Source organism: Lipophrys pholis (assembly GCF_963383615.2).
Source record: "Lipophrys pholis genome assembly, chromosome: 21".
In the NCBI taxonomy this organism is placed as follows: domain Eukaryota; kingdom Metazoa; phylum Chordata; class Actinopteri; order Blenniiformes; family Blenniidae; genus Lipophrys; species Lipophrys pholis.
The window spans coordinates 5,591,756-5,618,562 of NC_137649.1; the positions used below are offsets into that span (position 1 = coordinate 5,591,756).

General features: G+C 41.2%; 1 protein-coding gene across 4 annotated transcripts; it reads right to left on the minus strand.

The window, feature by feature from the left end:
• Positions 1 to 314: 314 nt before the first annotated feature.
• Positions 315 to 25,359, minus strand: snx14 (sorting nexin 14). 4 transcript variants are annotated; one of them, XM_080490554.1, is made up of 30 exons: positions 25,186 to 25,359; positions 24,939 to 25,076; positions 21,770 to 21,890; positions 21,604 to 21,677; positions 20,468 to 20,546; positions 20,353 to 20,396; positions 20,179 to 20,266; positions 19,861 to 19,945; positions 19,386 to 19,542; positions 19,023 to 19,098; positions 18,033 to 18,077; positions 17,271 to 17,351; positions 16,544 to 16,658; positions 16,201 to 16,356; positions 15,373 to 15,497; positions 14,699 to 14,757; positions 13,175 to 13,201; positions 12,342 to 12,474; positions 11,796 to 11,982; positions 10,847 to 10,933; positions 10,648 to 10,748; positions 9,349 to 9,460; positions 8,506 to 8,546; positions 7,155 to 7,274; positions 5,081 to 5,195; positions 4,624 to 4,788; positions 4,293 to 4,388; positions 3,417 to 3,508; positions 2,999 to 3,055; positions 317 to 436 (listed from the first exon to the last, which is right to left on the minus strand). In XM_080490554.1, exons 2-29 carry the CDS (start codon positions 25,070 to 25,072, stop codon positions 2,999 to 3,001), a joined length of 2,772 nt encoding a protein of 923 aa, XP_080346680.1. In that variant the 5' UTR covers positions 25,073 to 25,076; positions 25,186 to 25,359; the 3' UTR covers positions 317 to 436. The 4 variants fall into 4 exon arrangements, with proteins under 4 accessions (XP_080346682.1, XP_080346680.1, XP_080346681.1 ...); XM_080490555.1 differs by having other exon boundaries at positions 318 to 439; XM_080490556.1 differs by lacking the exon at positions 13,175 to 13,201 and having other exon boundaries at positions 315 to 439.
• Positions 25,360 to 26,807: the final 1,448 nt, after the last annotated feature.

Below are 26,807 nucleotides of genomic sequence, written 5' to 3' on the forward strand. Positions count from 1 at the left end.
TTAACCCAGCTGGATAAAAATAGTTTTTGCAGTTGTGTTATGTTTCGTCTTTTAGTAGCCAAGTTTTGGTACTTTAAAACATTTGTTTAGTATATTTGTAGCCATTTTTTTTTCTGTAGTTTTGTATCTTTAAAAGCTTTTTGTTACCGGTTTTGAATCCTGTATCTTCACAGCCGTTTACCTTCTGCAGCTTTGTAACGTTGGAGACTTTTGTGTAACTCTGCGTCACAGTTGCAGTCGTTATCCTGAAGAAACAGGGTTGTGTGGACTTTTCCTTTTTCCGAAAAGTTAAAGTGCAAAACAAACTAACCAGAGTAGTTTGAATAAATAAATGTCTTTATTAGTTCTTTAGTGTAGAGAGGAATGGTTGTCCCGCAGCTTTGGAAACAGGTGAGAGTATTGCACTTGGTCGACAGGATGAGCGCCTCCTCGGCTCCTGCTGGGGGGGGGGGGAACAAAAGCATGACTCGGGGGGTGAAAAAATCCGTCTTCAATAGTCTCGTGTTGAGTCGAGGAAACGCCCACGCGGTACTTCGTACAGCGTGAAATGACACGATCGTAAAACTGCGAGCAGCTGCGTTCCTGCCGCAGACGGCCACAAGTAGAAAGTGTGTGAGCAGCTGGACTCGAACCCGGAACCTCTGACATTTATAATCTAAGACGAGCATTTTTGATTCAGGGCCAAGAGCGGAGGGAGACCGCCCACATCAACAGAGGGTCTGTTCTCAGAACGTCGCATTTACACTGACAGACGACTCTTTTTTTTTTTTTTTTAAAGCGTAGAAACCTCGGATACCAAATGAAGGCTGTTGGATTGTTTGAGGTTTTTAGAGTTTCTTTCTTGTCTCTTTCTAGTCTCTCTTCATTTTACATCCGTTATTATTGTCTTCTTTTGCTCTTTTATTGTCCACCTGAAGACATTTTTTATCTAGTTCTATTTCTCTGGAAATTCTTTGCAATTGTACTTATTTTTCGTCTCATTTTCATTCCCTTCAATTCTTATTGACCGATTTATTTGTAGCTGGTGGAATGTCTTCCTTGTATTTTGACTCTTTGAGGCCGAGGGTTGGAGTTTTGCTGCCGTTTGTAGCCTCCGTTGTATTTGGAGCAACATTTGAATCTTTGCAGTTGTGTTCCGTTTCCTTGCAGCTGTTTTGTGTCTTCTTCTGTTTTTGCCTCGTCTTGTTGGAAATTTTGACGTTTTGCCACTTCGAAGTTGGTTTCATTGAATATCTCTGTTGTACATCTTTGTAGTAGTTCTTTGAATAAAGCAATTTTTTTTGGTTTGGCATCTTTGTAAAAAAGAATTCTGTAGTTTTGTATCTTGAAAGCCACTTATCAGGTAGAGTTACTTTGATAGCTATTGTTTTTACCTGTAGGTTTGCATCTTGTATCTTTGATTTTATTTCTGTGGTTTTACATCTTTGGAGACTTTCTGTCTGTAATTCTGTTTCTCTCTTGCATTTTATTTTATTTTTTTATCTTGAAGAAACAGTTTTTTGTGGACTTTGTTCAGTCTTTCCATTTTGTTTCTCTGAAGCCAGTTTTTTTGTCTTTGAGGCCATTTTCACAAGTACATTCTTTTGTGTTGTATTTCATTTTGTGTCTATGACATAGGTTTTACATCTCAGTAGCTGTTTTTTTCTTTCCTCTCCTCTCTGCTTTTTGCAGAACTTCTTCCATCGCAGAAATTTGTATTTTTGCAAACGTTTGACTCCTTACGGGTTTTTTTTGTTAAAGACCACGCTCTAAGCATGTTTTATGTAGGTTATGTTGGGATATTTTGTGGTTTTACTTTTGCTTTCTTGTTTACAGTTTTTCATCCCTACCTAGTTTTCTTCCTAAATGGTCATTTTGGGTGTTATTGTATTGCAGATCTGTGAGAATAAAAAGCTAAAGAATTAAAGTCAAGGTGGTTTGTTGGGATGTACAATGAGTTTAATCGACTGAACCTGGACACAAACCATTTAAGATTTGTGAATTTGTGTTTCTTCATTAGTGAGAAGTGAAGACGGATCTGTTCTGAAATAAATGGAGGCTGTGAGCAAAAAGCAAAAGAGGCTCGTCTGGCCAGGATCCAAAGGTCTCCTGAAGTGCAGGACACTTTGTCACGGCCGACATTCGTGGGGCATTTGTTGATAAAATGAGGCCCCCCAGGGCGACTTCTAGGTATTTGCTGGTCCTGACACTGTTAACCTCTGGACACTTAAAAACAAAATGTGTTACTACAGTCTTAACATTTTATTTCTACTAAAAGAATCTCATTTGTTTTCATTTTCATGACTTCATTTGAATCGATTTAGGCTTTTGAAAGTACTTAAATGAAGTAAAGATTGTTCAGTGCAGCATTAAAGCTTTAAATCTGAGATATCTGGATTGGGGGATTTTTAATCCATTTACTTTCAATCAACAATCAAAATGAACAACTGCAGCTGTTTAATCTTGAACAATTTTTTTTACTTTTTGTGTCCAAAAGGCATGTGAATGTGTGTTTATTGCTTTAAGCAAAAATGTGGACTCTAAAGCTAAAACAACACCCCACATGTGATGAATCCATTGAATACATCTGTGCTGCAGGTGCATCATGGGACGACACAGAATCTCTGCAGGTTTAATAATAAACAGCATACCAGCTGCCCCAACGCTAAATATGCAACATTATTCTGCAGAAACTTTGAATTGAATCGTCATTTCTTCTTTTTCAGCATGTCTGGGTGATTTCATCCTAAACTGTGTTTATTTGGTTTCAGTTGCCGCAGCAACGCTTTCAGAACAGACCAAAATGTCACTTTATTCCTGAGCTACAGAAACTAAAACTAATGTTCTAAACATTTATTTGCGTTTTTAAAACCTCCTCCGAGAGCATAAACCGAGGAGAGGTGAGACGAGGCGAAGCTTCTTTCGCCTCGTCTCACTGCTTCAGACCAGTTGGGACTCTTTTCCAAACATAAACCTCCTCCTGTATCCTCTCTTACATTCCCCGCTGTCGGTTGTTTACCTAGCTGAGTTCAGGAAAGAGCTCCAGCACGGCGATGTCCAGAAGGACGTACGTCATCTGAGGAAGACGAGAGGAGGGGAGTCTTCAGACTGCACATCGATAACAAGGCAACCCGTTTGTTGATAGAAACCGTTCAACTAAAGAGCAACATCTTATGTAAGTCATGTAATTCTTGTATAACACTCAACTGTGACCAAAGGTGCTCTGTAAATAAAGTTTGTTATCATCATTACTGCTGTTATTAAGGAGTTTCTCTCTCTTTTCTAATTATTGTATGTGTGGGATTGTTTTTTTTTTGTTGTTGGTAAAACTCACACATTGTATAAACAAAACCGACTTCTGTTGAAGTGACACTACGTTTGACATCACGGAACATTAAAAATCTACAATTAAAGTCAGAATAGAAACTCCCCTGTACCTGTTTGTTGAGGAGCGGCTGCTGCAAAGCCTCGAAGAGAAGCTGGATGCCTTCCAACTTTGCGTCTTCGCCGACACACTTGCCCACAAAGTCTGGAATCGAACAAACAAAGTTCTTTAAACGTTTAAACACCATCAAAAATATATAACTTTTTTTTTTTAAATGTAAGCAATAAAACGCAAGAAAAAATAAAAAATGGTGACGGCAGCAAAGACCAACAAAAGTCAAGACACTTAGTCTGCTTTCCTTTTTTAAACATCGCCGGAGGGGATGGAGGCCACAGCTGTAGGGAAAAAGCTGTTCCTTAGCCTGTTTGTAGGAGATTTTATTTTGCGGAACCGCTTTCCTGATGGTTGGGGGGCAAACAGATGGCATCCAGGGTGAGTTCTGTCCGTGCAGTGGGAGCATGAATTAGGCTTAATGGCATTTAATTAGTACTCGTATTGGTACTTGGAAAGTAGCTACAGGTTAGTACTCGTCCTTCAAAGAGATGGTATCAGTGCATCTCTAGAAAGGCTCCCCCACACTGTGAGATTTTAACGATCTTTAGTCGTCACAGCCTCTCACACTGCACGATAAGGATTTAAATAATCTGCAGACTGTACGAACACACACACACACGCCGACTCGCGTCTTGCTCTGTCGCCGCATTCATGTAAACATCCACAGGAATGGCGCCTCAGCGTTGTGGCATTTATGTGTTTGGAAAGAAATCCTGAAAACAGACGAGGAGGACAATAGAGACACGGTCGTTGCTCAGCGACCCACGATTCTCCCACGATCCAATCTTTAGTCTGAGACGGCGGAAAATCTCGCCGTCTGTGGAGCCTCGAGACCGTGAAGCTGTGAGGATTGGCGCGCGGCCAACAAACCCACCTGGCAGATATTTCATCATCTCCTCAAACGTCTGCTTGGCTCTGATCTGTTTATCCTCCGCTGTTCTCTCCTCGCTGTTCTCACAGAAAATGGCATCTGCAAGGCGGGACGATGAAGATGAGATCAGCTTTCATGAGTTAGTTTATTAAAAGAAAACAAAAAAAACTGTCATGGGCTGCTGCCATTGCTCGTGTGTTTACACATCAACTCTCCCCCATGACTCAGACGGTTCATCAGTGTATAAACGACCTGACGGTTGATTCATGGAGGCCAAATGACAGAAAGCAGCTTGAGCTGAGGGTCTGAACGGGTGGATTGACGCTCGGCGTACCTCTGAGCTGGGTGATGAGGGAGACCACGCGGTGCTCCTGGAGGATCTGCTCCAGCTTGGACTGCATGTACTGGTCCATGTAGGCTTCAAACGTGCTCTTGAGCAGGATCCGCCCGGCGACAAGCATGTGGTGCAGCCAGTCCGGTATGTGGAAGACCACGTGGCCTGAAACACAGGAGAGTCCACTTGGAATTGATGCCCAAGGTCACATGATACGAACACTGAGACGCTGACGTTACAGATCTGAGAGTTTTGCACGGCCACACGAAAACATCGTCGGCATGTAATCAGTGAGCGAGCCATAAAAATCTCTTCTGTTCAGGAGCATGAAGAGGAGGCAGGAGTTACGATCACTTCAAGGTAAAATTCCAGTCAGAGCCGCGGGGGAGAGGCGCTGTGACGCAGAATGCCGGCGTGTCCGAGGGTCCTGACAAGAAACAGCCTTGTGTTCACTTACCCACATACATCATGTAGTCGTACATGCCGTCCACCTCCAGTAAGTCGTTGTCGCCGTGTTTCTTGTCTGAACGCTGGGACACGACGGCGTTGTTCCTGAAGAGGTTGCTGAAGAGCTGCAGGGGAAACAAGGAAAATAGAAAAGTTCATTTTCCAACTGTGTGCAAGAATCGCCAAGTCTATAGAGTCACATTTTAGTATCTTTAAACAAGCACATGAGCTTTGCATCACGCAAACAAACTAATTTAAAGCCATATTAAAACTATATTGAAAACGGTGCAGCTTTCACGTTGGGCCACTAGTGGGTGCTGTTGTTTGTTTTTGTAATGAAGCCATACATGCAGCCGAGAACAAAACTGTGTAAACATTAATCCAAGTTGGATTGTTATTAAGGTGACTGTCAACTATAAAACTACCAAGTCCAGGAGAATCTGGACTGAGAGTTAAGACACGACGGAGGAAACACTGTTCTTATCGTTCATTCATTCATTCATCATAACATGTGCAGAACAAACTAACTACCACAGTAAAAGCCTTTCAGAAAAGCTGTGTTTCCCCTCCCATGTCCACAGAGACGGACTTGGAGAATTTTCAATAAGTTATATAAACAGACACTCAAAACGTAATGAAAGTCTTTCCTTCCAACTTGAAAACATCAACGAGGCCGAAAATGATTCAAGTAGCTAAAGCAGAGTATATATATATACTGTGAAAGCGGGGCCTCACCATCCTTCTGACTTTTTGGGTTTTAAGCAGGAGGTGTCAGAAAAGTTACCACAGGGTTAAATGCCTTATGGCGGCCAAGCGTTCATAGCGACGTCGCTTCTTGATCCTTGGACGTCGACTCTTCCTCTCATTGTGAAGCAGAATTCACCAAGCGTTGGGATTGTTCACCCACTAACAGGGAACGTGAGCTGGTTTAGACCGCCATGAGACAGGCTAGTCAGTGGTTAAGTGTTGAAAAACGTCTTTTTAGGTCATACAGATCGCAAACCTGTGTCCTATATCAATATTATCAATGCTGCTGTTGTTTCTGCGCCTCCCTGTCGTAATCCTGATGTAATTAATAACATTTTATAGGAACATTTTCAGTTGCCAGAGCGGCTTTGTAGCGCCCCCCAGAGGTTAAAGGCTCAAAGTGAATGAGAGCGATCAGACAGGACGCTCTGCTGCTTCTCACTCGTCCTCTCTTTAAACAAGTGGGATCAAATCATTCTGGGAATTGCAGATTATTCCATCAACATATAATCCCAGATAATAGGTGACCAAGATACCAAGAAAGAAGGTGTGTGTGGTTAAAGTACAATCAAGGAAGAGACAACATGTTATGACAGCACTCTAAAACCACACTGGGGCCAAAGAGACTAAAAATAAATATTGAATATTGAAAGAGAGTGAGGTGAGATTATTGATGTTGTGTGTTTGTCGCTTCAACAGCAAATCGTCACTTTAGTATTTTGTGCTTCTTATAAATAAAAACTTCTTCCAGAGCTGTTTGTTGTTTTTAAGGCGCAGCATCTGTTCGCAGCTCCAGCGGTCACTTTCACTACTGCTTGGAAAATCAGCCGTAATTAGAGGAACTTTCCTTTTTTCCCCCCAATATCCATGAAGCAGCAGTTAGTAACAGGATTTAATCGGTTTATCCTTCTCCCGACTCCTTTTGAACCATGTCAAGTTTTCTTTTTCAGGTTTATGTGCACATTTTAAATATTATCAAGGAATTATAGAAATTACACAATCACTCCAGAAATTCCCTGAACTAATTTTCTTCGTAAGGGAGTTTAGCTTCATGACTTCTGGTGTCAAGAATGTTATTCTCTCTCTGAGACTCAGGATTTATCCCCCCCCCCCCCCATGAAGAACATCATCTCCTCTCTCCTTGACCTTTTTTATACTGCATCTCTGAAAGGAAACGGGCTGTTTTGAGCCGGTGTGTGTGTGTGTGTGTGTGTGTGTGTGTGTGTGTGTGTGTGTGTGTGTGTGTGTGTGTGTGTGTGTGTGCGTGCGTGCGTGCGTGCGTGCGTGAGAAAGGTTGTGCTGCGGTGCGTCCGGCTCCGGTGTGGGAGCGATGGTACCTTCTTGTTATTCCCGGCCGTGGGGCTGAGGACGGTCAGCTCAGGCCGGCTGGGTTTGGGTTTGGGCGACTCGCAGGAGTTGAAGAAGGACTGAATGAACTGGTCCAGGTTCTGACCTTTCTGTGGAAACACGCCAAGACAAAGTTACAATACATCTTCACTGAATATTCTGTTAACCTGTGAACTCTCATCATCTGAAGCACAAAGATGTGAGAAAATACAAGACCACACAATTTTGTTTTACCACTTTGCTCTGAACATTTTATTGTAATTCTTAATTTTAACAATATATTCTGCTTTTTGATTTATTAATTTATTAATTTAAAGCTTTGCATTTAAACTCCGTCCTCTTGAGCTCAAAATTTTAAAGTATTATTCAGTATGCATTTTAAGTCTTATATTTTAATACTTTTTTTATTCTAGCTTAAAAATGCATTTTAAAGATTCCATATGTAGTATTTTAAAACTTTCAATTGCCTATTTAATAATATTTGATGTTTTATGAAACTTAATTCGCAGCATTATATTTTTATTAAAAATGTTTTCACCTTAAATTTTCAAGCTTACACTTTTTTGTGTTGGATTAAAAATATTGAACATTATTGTCAAGATTTCATGTAATAAAACTATTTAACATATTTTTCCATTTTTAAAAAAAAAAAATCAAAATGTAAATTTGATTAATTAAATAAAATACATTCTTTATTAAACTATTTTATTTACTTAAATAATACATGAATAATTAATGTAATATGTAATATTAAAACATTATACATTTCAATTAGATTATTAGATTATTTAATATAGTCGTCTATCTTAATGTTTTTGTTGTTTTAATTGATGTTATCAATATGAAAAGCTTTGTTTCCATTTGTAAACCTCATGTCTTTTTCCTCATTTTCTTTGAACTGTAACACCTCCATGTCTTCCTGATGGAACCCCACACACACACACACACTCACACTGTCCGTGCGGTGAGGATTAACGCATTACTATAAGGAAGTATATGCAATCACTTTCCAATCACAGGAAATCCTTCAATTCTTTTCCAATGATGCCGGACTGAAATCACAGCAGCTCTCACTGATTTACTGAGACGAAAACAAAGAAAGAGGAGCAGTTCTTTAAGAAGGTGACTTAAGTGTTCTATAGTGCTATAGCACATGTGGAAGGAAGCCGCTGTCCTCCACCCTGCTCAAGAAAACATGACTCCCTTTGTTTCGTTGGTTTGGATTAAAAAAAAAAAAAAAAAAGAGTCATAATTCAAGCATTTGAAGTCAGGAATGAAACAGCAGTCCAGAACCTTCTGAGTTCATCCATCATTTTTGCAGCAGCTCAGGAGAAAACTCACCTCTTTTATCAGCTTTCCGGGAACCGACTTGAAAATCTTACCTGCACAGTGAAAAACACAGTTTTAATCACAAGCAATCACATAAAGCGCGAGAAATCAATCAACAGTAGATTCAGGGATGTCAGTTTGAATAACATAATTAAATGGTTTTACGTCACACTTCATTTTATTTTTCATCATTAAAAAAGGCATTGAGTTCCTGCTGCGCTCCGTCTCAAACTCTGGCAAACCATCGGTGAGCTTAAATAAAAACCTCTGACAACTGAAGAGGCTCTGGCCTCGTTCACACGATAACGACATACTGAAATTGCCAATCACATTTCAGAAAAGTTTTATATTTATACAGCAATGTTTTGAAAATGATCGCCGTGCCCATAAACCTTCTTGCTTGTTTCACTGCTGTAATTGTTGAAGATCTCCTCTGGTTGTTTTGTATGCAAGTATTTATCACAGGCCTTAAGATGTCTTGTAATTAAAAGTAATACTGTCTTGTTTGTATGTGTTTCAAGAAATAAAGACTTTAATGACAGCAAGAAAAGAGTTCTCCAACGTGTGAAAGTTTTGGAATATGGCAGAGTTCTGAACTGTGCGAGAGCTTTGTACTGTGAGAAAGTTCTGGAACATGTGAAGGATCAAGAATATGGGTCGGTTCACACCAGGCGTTAACAAGCGTCTCAGATGATCAGATGGCAAAACGCATGTTAACGCCGAGTGTGAACGGGCGCGCCAGGTCAGAGTTGTAGGATGTGAGAAAGTTGTAGAACGTGACACAGCTCGAGAATATGTCAGAGAATTGTGCCATGTGGTTCTAACAGTGGAGGAGGTGATTGATGTACGACATACCCAGGTTGACATCAGGCAGCATCCGCTCCAGGAACTGGGTCTCCATGCTGTGAGGAGACAGGAAGTCTGCCAGCAGCTGACTGTTACTGAGCTCCGGATGCTGCAGGAGTCTCTGCACGCACACGCACAACAAATCACATGTGGCTAAGTGCATGTGTCCACTGCAGGGTGTCAAACAAATGGTTCGCAGGACAAAACTGGATATGAACGCTAATAACCATCAGTCATATTTTAATCGTGTTCAGCATGTGACCTCGCTACTGTTTGAGCCCCGCAGCTCATTGTCATGTCGGCGGGCGGAGTTACGTGATGCACCTGAACGCATCACTCAAAGCTGTCAGTTCCTGCAGTTAAAACCGGATTAACATCGCGGCTCAGACAAAAAACTTTCTCTTTTACTACTGAAACAGTTCAGAAAAATGTATTTCTGAAAACATTGGAAGCGAGAACAAAGCTGCGCAGTTGAAAACTTAAAACGCTGCTTCACAGACGTGTGTCTGCCGTGAGGGGGCGTGGCCTGCGAGTTCAACAGCTTCTTCACGTCTTTATGCGCTTGTGTTTTTGGCACTAAATTGACGCCATAACTGGACCATCGGAGAGTGGAACCCGTACATTTACCGTCACTTCACACTCCTTAAGGCACACTTTAGTTTGTGCTGACCCCGGGTTACTCTCAATATGGCTTGCTCTCTTGTATAGATGATAAAATGAATGCACATTTACACACAGGAGCCAAAGTGTTTTTTCCAATTATACCAGTAACAAAAAACACTTTCTTCTTTTCACATGAAAACACGTGAATCTCTTCTAGGTAAAGGTTACAGCAGCTGAGTTTAACATTACAGCTTCATTATATTCTATTCATAATCAATTAGTAAGTAAAGCAATAATAATAATAATAATAATAGTAAGCTGCCCAGGGGCATGCTGACAGAGGCATGGCTGCCACTTTGCACCAACGGCCCCTCCGACCACCACCAACATTCATACCCATTCATATGAGGCAATATGGATAAAGTGCCTTGCCCAAGGACACGGCGACAATGACTTTTTGATAGAGTGGGATTTGAACCGCCAACCCTACGGTTATTCGACAACTGCCTCTACCACTGAGCCATGATCACCCCACAATAAGTATTGTTGTGCTGGAAATATTGACTAACAATGTGTAATAATGGAGCGAAAAAATGTATTTCTATAAGATTTCTTGAATGAATTTCAGTTGTAGAGACTAATTCCATCATCAGTCTGAGAATCCCTTTTTTTAAATGTTTGCAACATTTAAAATGAGTGGTTTACTTGTAAATATTCCTCAAATTCTTCTCTTTTTGAGGAGAGGAAATCGTAATTCTTTGGTCCAATAATTCTTTTGGATGGCAGCTGTGCGTCTGCAAAAGTGCCTAAGAAGAAAGAAAGAAAAAAATAAGGTCGAAAACAAAAACATGAAAATCCAAACGGATGATATTTATTTCACATGAGGCGAAAAACTCAATGATACCGTGAAATTCGGTGAGTTTGGACTCCAGGACGTAGAACTCCAGGTACCTTCTGAAGACCGACCACTTCTCAGTTTCATGACCCACCGCTGGAAGACAGAAGGAACAGACCAGAGTCCAGGATCAGGGACGATGTGAGTTGGACTCAAACTCACACGCTAAAGTACCCAGACACTCAGGCCCCCTTCACACGACAACGCTTCAAGTAAAAGCGCTTCATTTTTGTATTTAAAAATGTATATATATATATACATATATGGATGTGTCTCGGAGATGCTTATATTTAACACATATGTATGATATTATCTGAAAATAATACTAGAATTACTTAAAGGGGTTAAAAAAATAAAATAGTAAAACTGTTTAGGAAGGAGACGAAATGATCAAAATGTCCTTCCTCTGGCCATAAAACTCTAGAACTCCTCTCTGTAGATATTGTTTGTTGTATTTTGGTTAATTTCACCCTTTCTATGCTTCTATTAGTCACTGTTAAGTCTTTTATATATTCATATTCAAAATTATTTATTCAATTTCTATCCTGTTTTATCTGATATTCAACTTTCTATTAATTCTGTGTGGAGCGAGGCCTAGTTCCTCTGGGAGTAATAAAGTATTTCTTTTCTTTTCTATTCTATTCTAAAATGTCAGAATTGTCTGAACGATGCTGGAAAAGAAGGATGAAACCTCTAAAATCAGGTACGAAAACCACTGGAAATGTCATGTTTGGCCTCCTAAAGTGTAACTGAAACTTCCTAAATGCCAGATAAGACACCGCTTTTGTTTCCAAACTAAACTACAAACTCATTTTGAAGGTTAAACGAGATCTGCGGCTCCAGTTAAATTTGGTTTGATGGAAAAATCACAGCAATCATAAGGGTTGCGGGAATAAAGCCCTCTCGTATCAGAGTTGGCGCGGCGGCGCTCACGGCGGTGTGCAATTCCCCCACCCACCTTCCTTCCGGTCGTTTCGCACCACGTCGATGCAGAAGACGGGGACCCTCTCCTTCTTCACGTCGTCGTCGTACAGGTCGATGTAGGGGATGGTGATGGTCCACGCCAACAGATTCCTCTGGCTGCCCGGCACGCTGGCCAGCTCGGCGGCGGAGTCATCCTCCATCACTACGGTGGCCTCCTCCACCTGACGTCACACATCACACCGGGTTTAAAGGCGGTGCACTGGCTGACTGTCTCTGTCTGGATCAACTGAACGTTTTTTGAAAGTCTTGTGTCTTCTTATCTTACAGATTTACTTTTATCTTATAAACCATGTTGAACCCTCGGGTTCAGGTTTGAATTTTAAGGTTGTTATAGCTCTATTTTAGCAGTCTGGCCCACTCAGGTTGGGCTGTATGTGGCCCCAGAACTAAAATGGGTTTGAAATTACATTAATTAACTGATGAATAAATAAAGTGAATCAACTGCTTGGCTCCTACACCTTCTTCTCGTAGCTGAACGCCACAGCAGTTCAGAACAGCACAGACACACGTCGGTGCTCACCGTGTCGTCGTCCATGTCGTTCATGGCGCTGGGCGGCAGCAGGGCGCCCTCCATGGTCGTACTCTTGAAAACTCCTTTGATTTTGCTGCCGATCCTGCTGATGCCGAACGACTCCCCACGTTTGGAAAAGATTCTGGTGCAAGCAGGGAAAATCTCACTTGATCAGACTGATTTTTTATTTTTTTTTTTTAAATCGCACGCACGCACGCACGCACGCACGCACGCACGCACGCACGCACGCACGCACGCACGCACGCACGCACGCACGCACGCACGCACGCACGCACGCACGCACGCACGCACGCACGCACACACACACACACACACACACACACACACACACACACACACACACACACACACACACACACACACACACACACACACACACACACACACACACACACACACACACACACACACACACACACAGTCTCTATGAAGGTATGAAGGTGTGATTCGTGCAGCAGGCGTGCAGACATGCCTTCTTTCCAAACGGCTGAAGCTACACTGCTGGTCGACAGGAAGCAATGTGCATCTGAAACCATGTTTGAAGGATATTTCTACAGCGACAGGTTTTGAAAAACCTTTGACCAGCGGCGTATTTCTCAAACTCAACCAGGTGCTTTCACCATTCAGAGGAAACAGACGGAGTGCTGCGCTTGTGTGCTTCAAACATTGGGAGAGAGAAGAGTGCAGCAGCAGCAGCAGCTCGTGGTGTTGGGATCAAGTAAATAAAACCATGTTGTCCTGATCCAGCGTGCAGAGGGAGACGCTCTGTACGTGCAATGCACTCTGCAGACTGTCTGCAAACATGCCGAGGGCGTACTCACCTGTTCTCCTCCAAACTGAAGCTATTTCTGAAATAAGACACACTTTTTTAGTTTCTCGGGCGGAGGCACCGTCGGGTCACTTCTCTTCTCAGACGTGCTTCATATCGAGGGTGCGGCACAGTTTTGCCATTCTGGTCCAAATATCACAGCAACTTGATGACAAGACGGGAAATCGATTGATTTTGATTTTCTAAAATAAAGATGATATTTAAAATAAAATGATGATTCTCAGCTGGTGGTTTTTAGTAGGTGGCAGGCCTTCGTCTGAGCAGGAACATTAACGCAGCGACATGGAATCCCACCCCTTAATCCCCTTAACAGAGGGAATATAGTCCCTTTATTAAAGAAGAAAATTAGATAACAGATTTTATTATTGAGAGAAAAAGGACAGAAATGTCATGCGTTTTGGATCGAAGCACAAAAAATAAAAAAGTAGTTGAGTGTGAGTCACTGATGTGGAAACTTTACCTTGGTTAACTTTATTTTTGTGACAATAAGTCGCAACTCGGGTAACAACAAAATAATGTGGCAAGAAGGGAGAAAAACAACGTTTATTTAAATAAAAAACTTCATATGTATAATTTGAATAGCCTGTCAGGACTTTTCTGTTAAACAGATTCAGACCTGTAAGTGTTGTTTTGAGGAGATTTAATAAATATATACTTCTTTAAGGTCCATTTTGAACATGAACCACAGACATTATGTTCTTGGATTTCTGTTTTTACTGCGTGTTTCATTATTATTATAATCATCATTATTATGATTGTTAGTTATTATTATTGTGTGGAAGTGTCCTATTAATCCTACTTTTCTTCTCCTGCAGGGTGCGACTGACTAGACGAAATCGTTTTCAAGTGAAAATGGAAAACTGTTTCCGTTTAAACGGCAACGCTGCTCAAAGCCACTGAAAATGCAACTTTTTGAAAACGGCTCCCATAGTGGAACTTTTTGAAAACGCTAACGGTGTAAATGGAGGGGGGGGGGGGGGGGGGGGGGGGGGGGGTAAACACAACTTTTCTGAAACGCTGCTCCTGTGCATGTGCACGACGGCGCTCATGAAGTAGATCTTCTGCACATGCGGGAGTCGACGGACAATAACAATAATGTCAGTCACCCAATATAGCAATCCAATTTTGTCATCTGTCCCTACGAATGTCCGTGTTACTTTTAATGGCATATTGTTCTCTGCACGATCGTGTCTGTGGTTTCATTACAAAAACAAACAGCAGCACTCACTAGTGGCCAAACACGAAAACTACAGTTTTTCAGGATTTCTGCCATCGTTTTCTAAACGTTGCCGTGTAAACAAAAAACTGAAACGAAAATGTAAAAACAATACAATGTTGTCGCCTAAATAAGGCTTTAATGTTGCCGCCTTAAACCGGTCACTCATTTAAAAGACGCCTAAATCACAATGAGATCTTTACCTGGTTTGAATAAAAGGAGATTAATCAAATTCTGATCTGATTTGAATCGATGAGCCGAAGTGAACAACAACTCATGAAAACAATAAAGTTGACAAACCTGCTGATTCTGGAGTTTCTTGTTGTGAACTCGGCTCCTCTCAGCAGATGTCTGAAGTACTGAAATAGTTTACATATACTGTAACAAACAAAACAGCTGCATATCGTCTGAAGCTAATATAAAGATGTAAAAATTCTAACATACAGAAAGAGAGAAATGTTAATACATCAATATACCAATAATAAAACTCTACAGAAAAAATGTTTCAATTATTTTATATCTTCTCTGAAAAAAACTAAATTAACACATATTTGGGGCAAAATTTGAAAAATACGTTAAAATGATTGAATTTAGTGTGAGAGATGTGAAGTTTCAGAGTTGTAGTGACAATACGTTGAACTGAAGATGTAGTTTGGGTATTGCAGACTCATTTATTATTGCAGAAAAAGAAAAGCCAAAGAGTCTGACATAAGCATGACATGCATAAACTGTTTGGTTGTCAAACTCATAGCCACAAGCTGTCCTCGATAACAAAATAACTAAAAAATAACAAAAGTCCAAATGTTCACTCTTGTGCCTGAATACTTTCTGGAAATCGTCACACTTTGTATATATAAAAAAACAACTTTACATCGACTCCCAGTTTTCTTATATTCAACACAGTGAAGAGTGAAAATCGAGGGAAACGCTGACAGGAAGTGGAGTTTTAGACGTGTGTAGTTTTGAAGCCTCACCTCGTCGCTGTGGCAGAACATGGGGGTGAAGACCTTCTCCAGCAGCGACAGGACGTGTTCGTACGCCTCGAACAGGCAGGTCATCGTCTGCAGCTTCACCACGTCGTCGTACGATCCTTCAGCGACTGAACGGGAGGTGACAGACAACAGACGATTTCATCCTCAGATCACCGCTTTTTCAGTTGGTTGGTTTTTTTTTTTTAATCAGGATCTTAACATTGAAAGAAGTGAAATCAACTCCGGCTTTCTTTGTTTCAATTTCTATCACCTGTTATTGTTCATACTCAGCAGTTTTCTTTACTAAAATGTCTCCTGAAATGTATTTTTTTATTTTTTTTGGTATAAATGAGAATACGAGATTTGCAATTTATTTAATCTTGCTCTTCTCTACAAAGCGTGCAAATCTTTTTGGAAATAGTGCAGTGAATTACTACAACCACAACAGTACCTGAACCATGTAAAGAAAAACCAAAGTGCCACTCAGGCCCTAGCTACAAGTGAAAACGCCTTGCATGTGCAAATTTTTGCACATTGTCGTGTAAACGGGGACCGTAACAAAAAACTATTAAACCTAGAACTATATGATGATTCAAGCTGATGTTTTTGAGTTTTAGGGGGCGAACTGGCATTACTAATACACTTCTCTGTAATATTTTATCAACAAGTCTGCAATTTAATCACAATGTTTTGAAAGTTGTTTATATTTGATCATTTTCTACATCATGAACGCTTTCTACACTCGAAAAAATAAAAAAATCTCAAACATACATGTTGCATTCTTGAACAGCACATTAAATGCAAATATGGTCTGGATTCAAAGTGTCTCACTGTTCTTGATCTCCTCCACGATGAACGGGTCGAAGCTGATCTTGTCGATGCTCTCGTCCAGACAGTAGGTCTCGTAGATGTGCACCACCTCGCCGTGCAGACTCTGCAGCTCAGAGTCGCCCAGCTCCGGACGCAGGATCTTGTCGTTGAACTCCTCTGGAGGCAAACAGCGGAGCGTTAACAAATCAATGTGTCCAATCTGCACATTTCAATGGGACCCTTCAGATCCTGGGGTTATGAGAAGATCCTGGTTCATGACACAGCGACAACACGCAAACTCGTACAGCTTCTTCTCACAGCCATAATAAATGGAGCGCGGCCTTCATGACGGCGCTTCTCTCACCCGCGGCGAGGCAGAACTGCAGCACGTGCACGGCTCCTTCCTGCTTCAGAAAGTTCATGAAGCGAAAGAGGAGGTCCTGCTGCTCCCGGATCTCCTTCAGCTCCAGCTTCAACACCTGCACATCACGAGACACATGATCATTAGGAAAACACAAATAAATAAATAGAGAAACGATACAGAAAAAATAAAAAAACAGCAAAGGATGAAATGGGGGGGAGAAAATAAGAAACAAAAAGTAAACAGAGAAAGTACAAAGAAGGAGAAGATACAGACAACAAAAATAAAAATATGAGGCTAAAATAACTGGATGTAGGATGAATTTAATCTAAATTAGGTGTTGAACATCAAGCCCGAGGGCCAAAACCGGCCTTCATGAGGCTCCAATCCAAGCAAATGGCAAAGAAAACAGAAATTGTTTTTGCAATTTTCTTAAGCGCAGCGACAAAACTCAACACTGAGACCTGAGCTAAGATATCAGTGATGCTGCCATGAAAGCAAACAAACGGAATTAGCCTCAAAGCCCTGCCATGAGGGGGGTGAGTTTGTAAAAACACCCAGAATGCAACAGCTATAGGAGACGTTTTTTGGACAAGTTTCATTAAAATTAGATTTATTGTAGACATTTTCCGCCGTAATTCCCTGATCCAGACATCAGAAGCAGAGGTTAGACTCACAATTTGTTCTACAAGAAAACAAAACCTCTGAGATCAGACGGAGACACACTCACTGAAGGCTTCTTGTTGCAGATGCCGGCGTATTTCTGTAAAAATGGAACCAAGGCAGATGGAGGCTCGGTGGCTTCTTCAGGCTGCAGAAAGAAAAAAGAAAAAATCTCAGTCTTGTAAAGCCTTGTTTCTACTGTTACAGAATGTGCCGGTACAGTAAACGGACCCAGACCCAACTCTGTTGCGCGGTCCCACCGCGGAGAGTACGTTAAAAAACTGTAGGCGGGGTTGTGAACAGCCGCATCATCACACGGCAGTAAACATTTCGGGACCAGCCACAACAAAAACGGTTTGTTGCGTTGCAGCTCAGGCGACCCAGTAAAGTTCCCAGCATGCTCTCAGAACAAACCATAAGAACAAGAAGAAAAGTTTGGATGTGCCGTCAGCATCCCGCTCCAGCTGAATCTCCTCCTCTCTCCTGTTACTGAGAGGAGCTTCTGCAGCGTCAGAACACCAGGGGGCAGTGTAGTGCCCACATTTCAATAATTCCAGTTAACTAAACAGCCAGTGTGTATGTAAACAACAACAGGAGGGTTTATACGGCTGATGAGATATCTAAATAATACCAAACAGTACCAGCCTATTCTGTAGAGTGGAAATGAAGCTTAAGATCAGCTGAAGAAAAAACCCCAAGGTGAGGAAGGTCGAAAAGATCTGACGAGCAACATTGTTCTGCATCGTGTTTTGCTAATTTAAAAACTTGGGTTTCCATTCCTGAAAAGACATCATTCTTATTCTATATGCATTCAGATATTTGAACTCACCGGAGTGTCGTCAACAAAGATTAGCACCATGAGGTTCACAGTATCCTGAAAGAGCAAAAGAAGTGAGGCTTCAGCTTAAAGTCTGGATTTATTAGGAGCAAAAAGTTGTAAAAGCTCAAATGAATTATGAATGAGATTATTGAGTCCTTTTACATGACTATAAGAATCAGACGATTGGAATACCGTATTCCCTGTACTATACTGTTGAAAAATATTTTGGATGTCTGTTCACACGGCGGCGGCGCTCGGACCCACTGAAAACTGAATTTTTTTCAAAACGGTTTCCAAAGCGGAAGATTTTGAAAACAGTCCAACTCCGTGGAAATGGGGGAAAATGCTTATTCTCTTTAAAACATTGTTATTACACATGTGCGCCACAGCCGTAGTAAATAGCTCTTGTGCACATGCTCAGTAGATGGACAATGTTTGCCTCCAGAGTGTCATGACTCCACAGTCTCCTGGGAGTTGTTTTGTCTGTATACTTTCCATTCTTTATGTTTATAGCGTGTTGTTCTCTGCGTGCATGTGTCTGTCACTTCATTACAAAAACAACAGCACCCACTAGTAGCCCAAAAGAAACACTATCAGCATTCCTGCCGTTTCCATGTAAAAGGAAATCGTTTTCAAAACGTTGCCGTGTAAACGCAAAACTTTTCTAAAACGGAAATGTAAAAATGCGTTTTCACTTGATAAGTTGTAAACAGGGCCTGAATCAGGCTCTGGCAAGGGACAACATAAGACAAGATAACTGTTTATCAGTTTATCAGGCAATAGCAAAGACCAACTTAGGTTAAGATAATAATCCGTTTAAAATCGAGCTAACTGAGGCCAATATAACATAAGATCAGTATTTATCAGTTTTAATCAGGTACCAGGGATTGTGTTCAAAAAGTTGCAGTGTAGTTGCACTTAAAACGGGTCAACATGGTGGAACAGATGCTCGCTGTTTATTCGTCGCAGAGCAGAAACGTGTGATTCTGATCCACTCACAGGGTCGGCCATGAAGTCCATAGTCGGTAGGATAACAGATCCAGCCATCACCTCCCTCATCAGAAGAGCCAGAGACCTGCAGGATGAAGCAAAACCACGTATCATGTTCACTTTGTGATGCTGCGTTCTTTTTATCTGAACATGAAGATGTTAGAAATAAAACAAAAACTGATGCTTTATGTCTCTTTGGGTTCAGGTTGTTATAGCTTGTAAGGGAAGTTATTGAGCACACACACCCACACCCACACCCCCACACCCACCCCCACCCCCCCCCCCCCCCACACACACACACACCCACACACACCACACACACACACACACACACACACACACACACACACACACACACACACACACACACACCTGCAGTCGGTGGCTTTGGGCGGCATGACGAAAGGAAACAGCATTTCCGTCAGCTTCCTCAGGTAGAGCAGCTCGTGTTTGCGGCTTTGCAGAGCAACGTGAAGGTCGGCGCCGTACAATTCCAGAGCGGCCTGTTGTAGACCTTCCACGCCGTTTACTGCAAACAGCACATATACAATGATCAGCAAATACATCCTGACAACCTTCTCTCTTTCTGGGACCTTCATGACTTCATGACTTCATGACATCAGTCTCCTCTCATGTGGAACCAGCTTCCAGTTTCACGGCTACGGAGGCTGACACAGTCTTTTCTATTTAACAAAGGTGACCACTAGTGCTGGTTCAGGACATCCTGGACCTTTTTCTAGTGAAGCTGCTCGAGGTTTCGACTGCTGGAGGAACTACAATGTCCTGATATCACTCAACAAGCATGAAATTCTTGTCTGTGTTATGGGAACTGCTTCAATATTCTGACCCTTTCCTCGAGCTTCCGCGATGATTTCAATGTGCTTCATGGCAGCTTTCATCACTTTGTCTGCAAACACACCGGGGATGTCCACCTGCCGTACGGTGAGAAAGAAGAGAGGAAAACATCAAGCGATTAATGTTTGATCAAATACAGCACTGCTCATATGACATCAATGTCTGTTTGGTGTATGAAGTCATTTGTCTAAATGGTAACTATTAACACTAACTGGTCATTAAAACAGGATTTTATTTTATTTTTATTTTCTGGGGGGGGGGTTACACGGGATTATGGTTAAAGAAAAACATTTCTGATTATGAGCGTCACCTTCTGAACTCGGCGGACAATCACCGAGGCGAAGAAGCGAAAGGTCATCCTCATTTCATCCACGCACGCCTCGTCTTCTGTGATGTCCCTACGACCAGAGGAAGAACTTTGAAATAACGTCTGTCTGTTAAAAACAACCAACGAAACCCTTGTCGTGCCAGGGATTCTTCTCACCTGTACCAGGGGTACACAAAGTTCTCCAGAACCAACTCGAAGACCTGCAGAAAGAGGAAGGATGAGGAGCTGCACACAGCCTGAAAGTGGAGGGTATGAAGACGAGCTGAGGTACCTCTGCTATGGACGCGTCCACCTTGGAGTGGACCTTCAGGTCCAGCCATGGCTGGTAGTTCTCCAGCACCAGCGTGGGCCTGCAGTGAACACAAACATCCGTGAACCCCCACGTTCACAATGCGAGTGTCGCCCTCTGGAGGAAACTTACGGTACACCCAAAATATTCAAATGGTTTCACACAAGCACTGAAAGAAAGAAATAGTGCGTCGATATTTAATAATGTTGAGACTCAACCGGGGGCTGTAATGTGTAGTGGTTAGCACTCTTGTCCCAACCGTGAGAAAATCCCTGGTTCAAACCTTTGAAGGTTTGCGTGATCTCCAAAAACATGTTTGAGGTTAACTGGAGACTCAAGGTTGATGATCTGTCCAAGATGTCAAATGCTTTCGTACACAATCAGCTCCAGTGATCCAGAAACAGCATAAAAGACATATGGCTTTTGATAGATTCCATACAGAATACAGTGAAAGGTCCAAAGAACTTCTCCTATATCCATTGCATGATGGGTTTTTTCTAAACTCACCCTGGCAGTGAGGCTAATGCTCGTTTGCTGGCTTTCATGGCAGCGTCACCGATACCTCAGCTCGGGTCTCAGGCCGAGTCTCTGCAAAACTCCCTCCACTCTGGGGGGGGGGCCGTTTACATGATGTCGGTGTTCAGATTTACTGCATCCGTGACTTTGTTTAACCGGCTTCAAAGGTAGAACTTTCATTTCATGGGCAGAGACTGACGGAGGCGACGGAGTGCATCTCTCCCTCCCATTGTAAATAGTTCCTTCTGCCCATGCGCCAGGAAATAAACATGGTGGCCCCCGAAGTCCGTATTCTAGCTTTGTCCTCCATATTGGTAGTTTAATAGTTGAGACTCACCGCGATAGTGGGCCAAAGCTCACGTTTGACACTACTGGTTTACGCGAAGACATTTTTTTTTCCAGATGAATATTTAAACAACTACTTGTGAACCATTATTGACATGAGTCAGACTGCAATATTTAAAAAAAAGAAGCAATATCCACAATAAAATGTGTAATTTGCATCAAATAACGTGGTTAATTAGTCATGTGAGGCTGTTGTACTTTAAAAAGAAGCTCTCAGTACATCTAACGAGGTTTTTTCACTGATCTTCTGAACGTACCGGTGGCGTTTGCACTTGACCTTCCCGCACACGGCGCAGCTGTGGCCGAGAGGAAACAGCTCCTGTTCCTGCCGCTGTCAAGACAAAACAGCAGCATCACAGCGTGAGACCGTGAGGAACGGTTTACGCTTCATGTGTGGTTCAAACGTTGTCATGCGAGACTCACCCTCTTCCGGGGCTTGACGGTGAAAAGCATGTTTGGCAGGAGCGACTCGGGACCGAGGAAGCAGTGGGAGGTGACGGCGCCGGCCAGCAGCGACCAGAAGCCCATCAGGAGGAGGGTAAACCTGCAGGGACGATGACGCCACACTGAGACCCACAGTCGACTGATGATGGATTTATAAAAAAAAAACGTTCCGTGATCATTTCATCCTCACAATACTATACTTGTCTTTTTCAACGTGTCTTCGTATAGGTCCACTCCGTATAGGTTCAGTGTGTTTTTGTGGATTAAAAATCTTGTAAAACAAGTAAAATAACCCAAAAACAAAAGAAAAGAAAAGAAAACGTCAGTGGGGATCTATCTATCTATCTATCTATACTATCTGAAGCACGCTGAACTCTTCCATTCAGTGTCTCACACAAATGTGAAACATGTACAAGAGAATAAGGGATGCAGATGGAAACTGGCTAAGGCCAAAATCTGGTACGGAGCATCTTTTCTTCAAGATTAATGTTTTTGTACATTTTGAAAAATAAACTAAATGAATAATAAATTGCAAAAAAAACATAAGTAAATAAATTAGAAAAAATGTATTGAATCAAATGAAAAATAAATCCAAATAAATAAATAAATGGAATTAGAAGATCTATAGTAGTGGTAGTAATCATAAAAATAATAATAATAATAATAAATTAAAATAGTAAATATAAGATCAATTGAAATAAATAATAAAATAATAACAATAAAAAGTTTAGTTAAAACACGGAAGGATGGCTGGATGAATTAAATAAGAAATCAATCGAGGTAATAATAAAACTAAAATTAATGTTAATGAATGAAAACCAAAATAAATAAAACCAAACACAGAGCAGATTGATTTAGCTTCACTCAATACTGAAGCATCTGAAGTAGCATTAAAACGTTATTTCAAAATGCAATAGCCACATCCAATAAAGTAATAACACATAAATATTGTAAATTAAGGAAGGTTTTGTGCCATTTTCTTATCAGATATAGATATAGTGGAACGGATAGTTGTCATAACCATTGATTCAGGATACAAAATATGCAAAACTCTAAATTATTGTAGTACATTTTTGACTGGTTTCTTGTGTTACTGGTTGGAACAAGCTCAGGTTGATGAAATAAGTAAAAAAATAAAAAGAACATCAGTGTCGATGATCAGTGGATATTCATGGTTTATAAGTAAATTATAACTAAAAAGACTGAATGACAAGGAATTATCATTAGATTCTTTTTTGCAGTATAAAAGTGAACCTAAGTGAAATCCAGTGAACTCAATAGCATAGCACAGGAAGTCGTGATAAAATGAGGAGGTATTTTTTAAACAAACATTTGACCCTGAGGTGGCCTGTGAAGTGACTGAAGATGAAAAACCGGTCGGGCTGCTGCGTCACATGATGCTCGGATAATGTGACGCTCGTGATCTCAGGGAAACCTGCAAAGTCTCGTGATGAGCGCCAATGTGAGTGTTTACATCCTAAATACACAGCTTCCAAAGTACAACTCCCACCAAAACTTTCTCGTCAATAAGTTTTGAACCTCATTCGGAGTTAGTTATACATTCAGATAGATTTCAATTTCATCAGAAATTTTTCAACTTTACATCTTTAAATAATTATTTTAACATTAATATGCAAATTGGAACATTTCAGATGAAATTCAGTGTTTGGCTGCTGCTCGCTGCCGACGACGACTGTCCCCTTTCACTTTGTGGTTTTTCACTATAATCCCATCCACTTTGACGGGACAATTTTTCCCAGGTTTGTTTTTGCAAGTTTTGCAGAAAAATGCAGGAGAACTATTTATTACGGCCGAGGTGTGCACGTGCAGTAGCAGCAGTTTGGAAAAGTTTCATTTTCCGTCATTTGCACAGTGACAGAGACAGTGTTTTTGAAAAGTTTCCATGGAAACAGACTGGGACCATTTCAGAAAAGTTGCATTTTCCGCCCATTTCCAAGGAACAGGAGTCAGGGGCAACTTTTGGCGACAAATTCAAGTTTCTTTTGCAAGCAAAAATCACGCGTTTTGTTTTTCTGTTTTGTTTTTCTATGCCGGCAAATTCAAGTTGTTGTTTTTTTTGCCTTTTGCATTCAAAGTTAAGTTACTTTTACCACAAGTTCACAAAATATTTGCCACAAAGTCTAAAAAATATGTTCCTGAAAATTTAAGCAAAATGAGTTTTTTGATTGCCTGCAAAATTTGTTTGCCAGAAAAGTCACTTTTTTTTTTTTAACCTGCAATATCAACTTTTTATTTTGAGTAGTGTAGCTTCATGGTCACTTTTAAGCATCCCTCTCCAAGTTTTTTTTCATGCAAAATCAAGGTGTTTTTAGTGCAACATCTTTTTTTCGGGTGCAACATCAACGTATTTGGAGTATTGTCGCATCTTCATCACTTCTCTTCCTCCAACTATAGATCATGTAGTGTCAGGCGGAATACTTTTGTCCTGAGATCTTTTCTTGGAGTGACCCTGGAGTCTGACCAGAGTCCTGGGTGTTTTTCTTAGAGTGACCCTGGAGTCTGACCAGAGTCCTGGGTGTTTTTCTTGGAGTGACCCTGGAGTCTGACCAGAGTCCTGGATGTTTTTCTTGGAGTGACCCTGGAGTCTGACCAGAGTCCTGGGTGTTTTTCTTGGAGTGACCCTGGAGTCTGACCAGAGTCCTGGATGTTTTTCTTGGAGTGACCCTGGAGTCAGACCAGAGTCCTGGGTGTTTTTCTTGGAGTGACCCTGGAGTCAGACCAGAGTCCTGGGTGTTTTTCTTGGAGTGACCCTGGAGTCAGACCAGAGTGACCCTGGAGTCAGACCAGAGTCCTGGGTGTTTTTCTTGGAGTGACCCTGGAGTCTGACCAGAGTCCTGGATGTTTTTCTTGGAGTGACCCTGGAGTCTGACCAGAGTCCTGGGTGTTTTTCTTGGAGTGACCCTGGAGTCAGACCAGAGTCCTGGATGTTTTTCTTGGAGTGACCGTCTGACCAGAGTGACCCTGGAGTCTGACCAGAGTCCTGGGTGTTTTTCTTGGAGTGACCCTGGAGTCAGACCAGAGTGACCCTGGAGTCAGACCAGAGTCCTGGGTGTTTTTCTTGGAGTGACCCTGGAGTCAGACCAGAGTCCTGGGTGTTTTTCTGGATGTTTCTGCGGATCTCTCTCACCTGTGGAGCAGCACCGTCAGGGACATCATGGACACCAGCAGGCAGCAGGACAGCGGGTACTGTCGCCCCGCTTCCAACACGACGTCCAGCTCCCGCTTCACCTCCCGCTTCAGCTCCCGCAGCACCCCGGCCATGCTCCTGGAACATGAACGGGCGGCTGTCAGCTCGTTGCCCGGCTCGCGGAGCCTCTCTCGCGGCTTCGCTCGGTTCAGTTCATGCTAAGCTAACAGCTAGCTTCACAAAGTACCTGCGCTGTTTTATCGCGTCTCGTTTCTTCCGCGGTTGTTGTTCCCGCCGCCACCGAAGTTACTCCGCTTTATTAAAACAGAAATAAAGTTGCTTCTTCATATTTTAATCCGTCTGAAAAGTCCGGAGAGACTTCCTCCTCTTCCTCCTCCTCCAATGAACTGCGGTTAATCCCACCGCGGGTTGCCAGATCCGCCCCATTCAAGTATTTCCACACTGATATTTTCTCAAAACTCATTTTTAAAGGAGTTATAAAACATTCAGATCAACTTTTAACATTTTACACACGTTATCGTGTAAGTGTGGAACATTTTAAGCCCAGAAAACTAATGACATTTGACTTCATGGAAACAATTATTAAAATATTTCACTAAAATCCTGAGTTTCACTTCATTGTCAACCTTTTAGTCAATGTATGTATAAAAACTCAAATCTTTTTATTCTCAAGATCAAACTGATTTGTTCAAGACAAACAACTGGATTGTCATTCTTTTTTTATTATTATCTAATGGGAAGTGAATCGTGAAAACACGTGTTTGATTACGATTGAGATCAATATAAATCTATTCATTAATAATGTCAACGTGGATTCATAGATTAGATGACCCGCCCCCCCCCCCCCCCCCCCAGAAAAAACCCTCCACATATTGATGTAGTGCACCAAAATATTGTCAAGATTAAAAATAACATTTCTAGGTGAGAAATTGAGTTTTATTTTTCAATTTATATTAGAAAAGTGAAAATAAATCTTATCATTGGAATGCTTTTTTTTAACAAAACTTTTACTGTTTATTTTTTTTTACAAAGAAAATTTAAATTGGTATTCACATGAAATGTGTGTACAAACTTATGTTTGCTGCTGTGTCCTTATGTGTAAGGTTATGTACCTTTTGTTATTTTGTCGATTGTATGAACTGAATTTGTTTTCTTCACAATTCTCAACAGTGGGAAGAACTAAATATTTGACCCTTCCAGCCCCTTTTCAGACACGTTCAACTAAATATATATGTGGTGTGTGTACGTTGAATATGGATGTATCCATTTTGTGTAATTGTATATTGGTAAAATACATGTATTTCTATTTACAAGGAATTTCTACATGTGTATGTATGTATATATATAAACATTCATATTAATTTAAGGATTATTTTTCTTTTTTGTAACTATTTTGTTGTATGTTTTGATGTGTCTGGAAGAAATTAATACATTTACCATCTATACTTCTCAAGGTGATATTTTTAGACACAAAACTCAAGGTTTAATTATTCAAAGTGTTTAGTCTTTGATACTATAGTATATACATAATCTAAAAAATGGTCATAAACATTGAACTTTCTAGGTACTTGAATCAGATTTGAATAATCTGGTGAAAACAATTACACTTAATCTCTTTTTTCCATCAACATTTATTTTAATGTTTTATCTTGCATGTGGGCTTTGTCCATGAATTGTTACTGAACATGGAAGCTGCCACTTTCAGAAGGATTATGAGCAAGTGAATGAAAAGCAGCTTCAACAGGTAGCTGCACAAAGCAGGAAACTGCCAATATGGCAACCCTGATTTCAACGTGCGTCACTTCCGTGTTGGGGATCCAGTTGTATTGGAAGTAATTTAACCTTTAA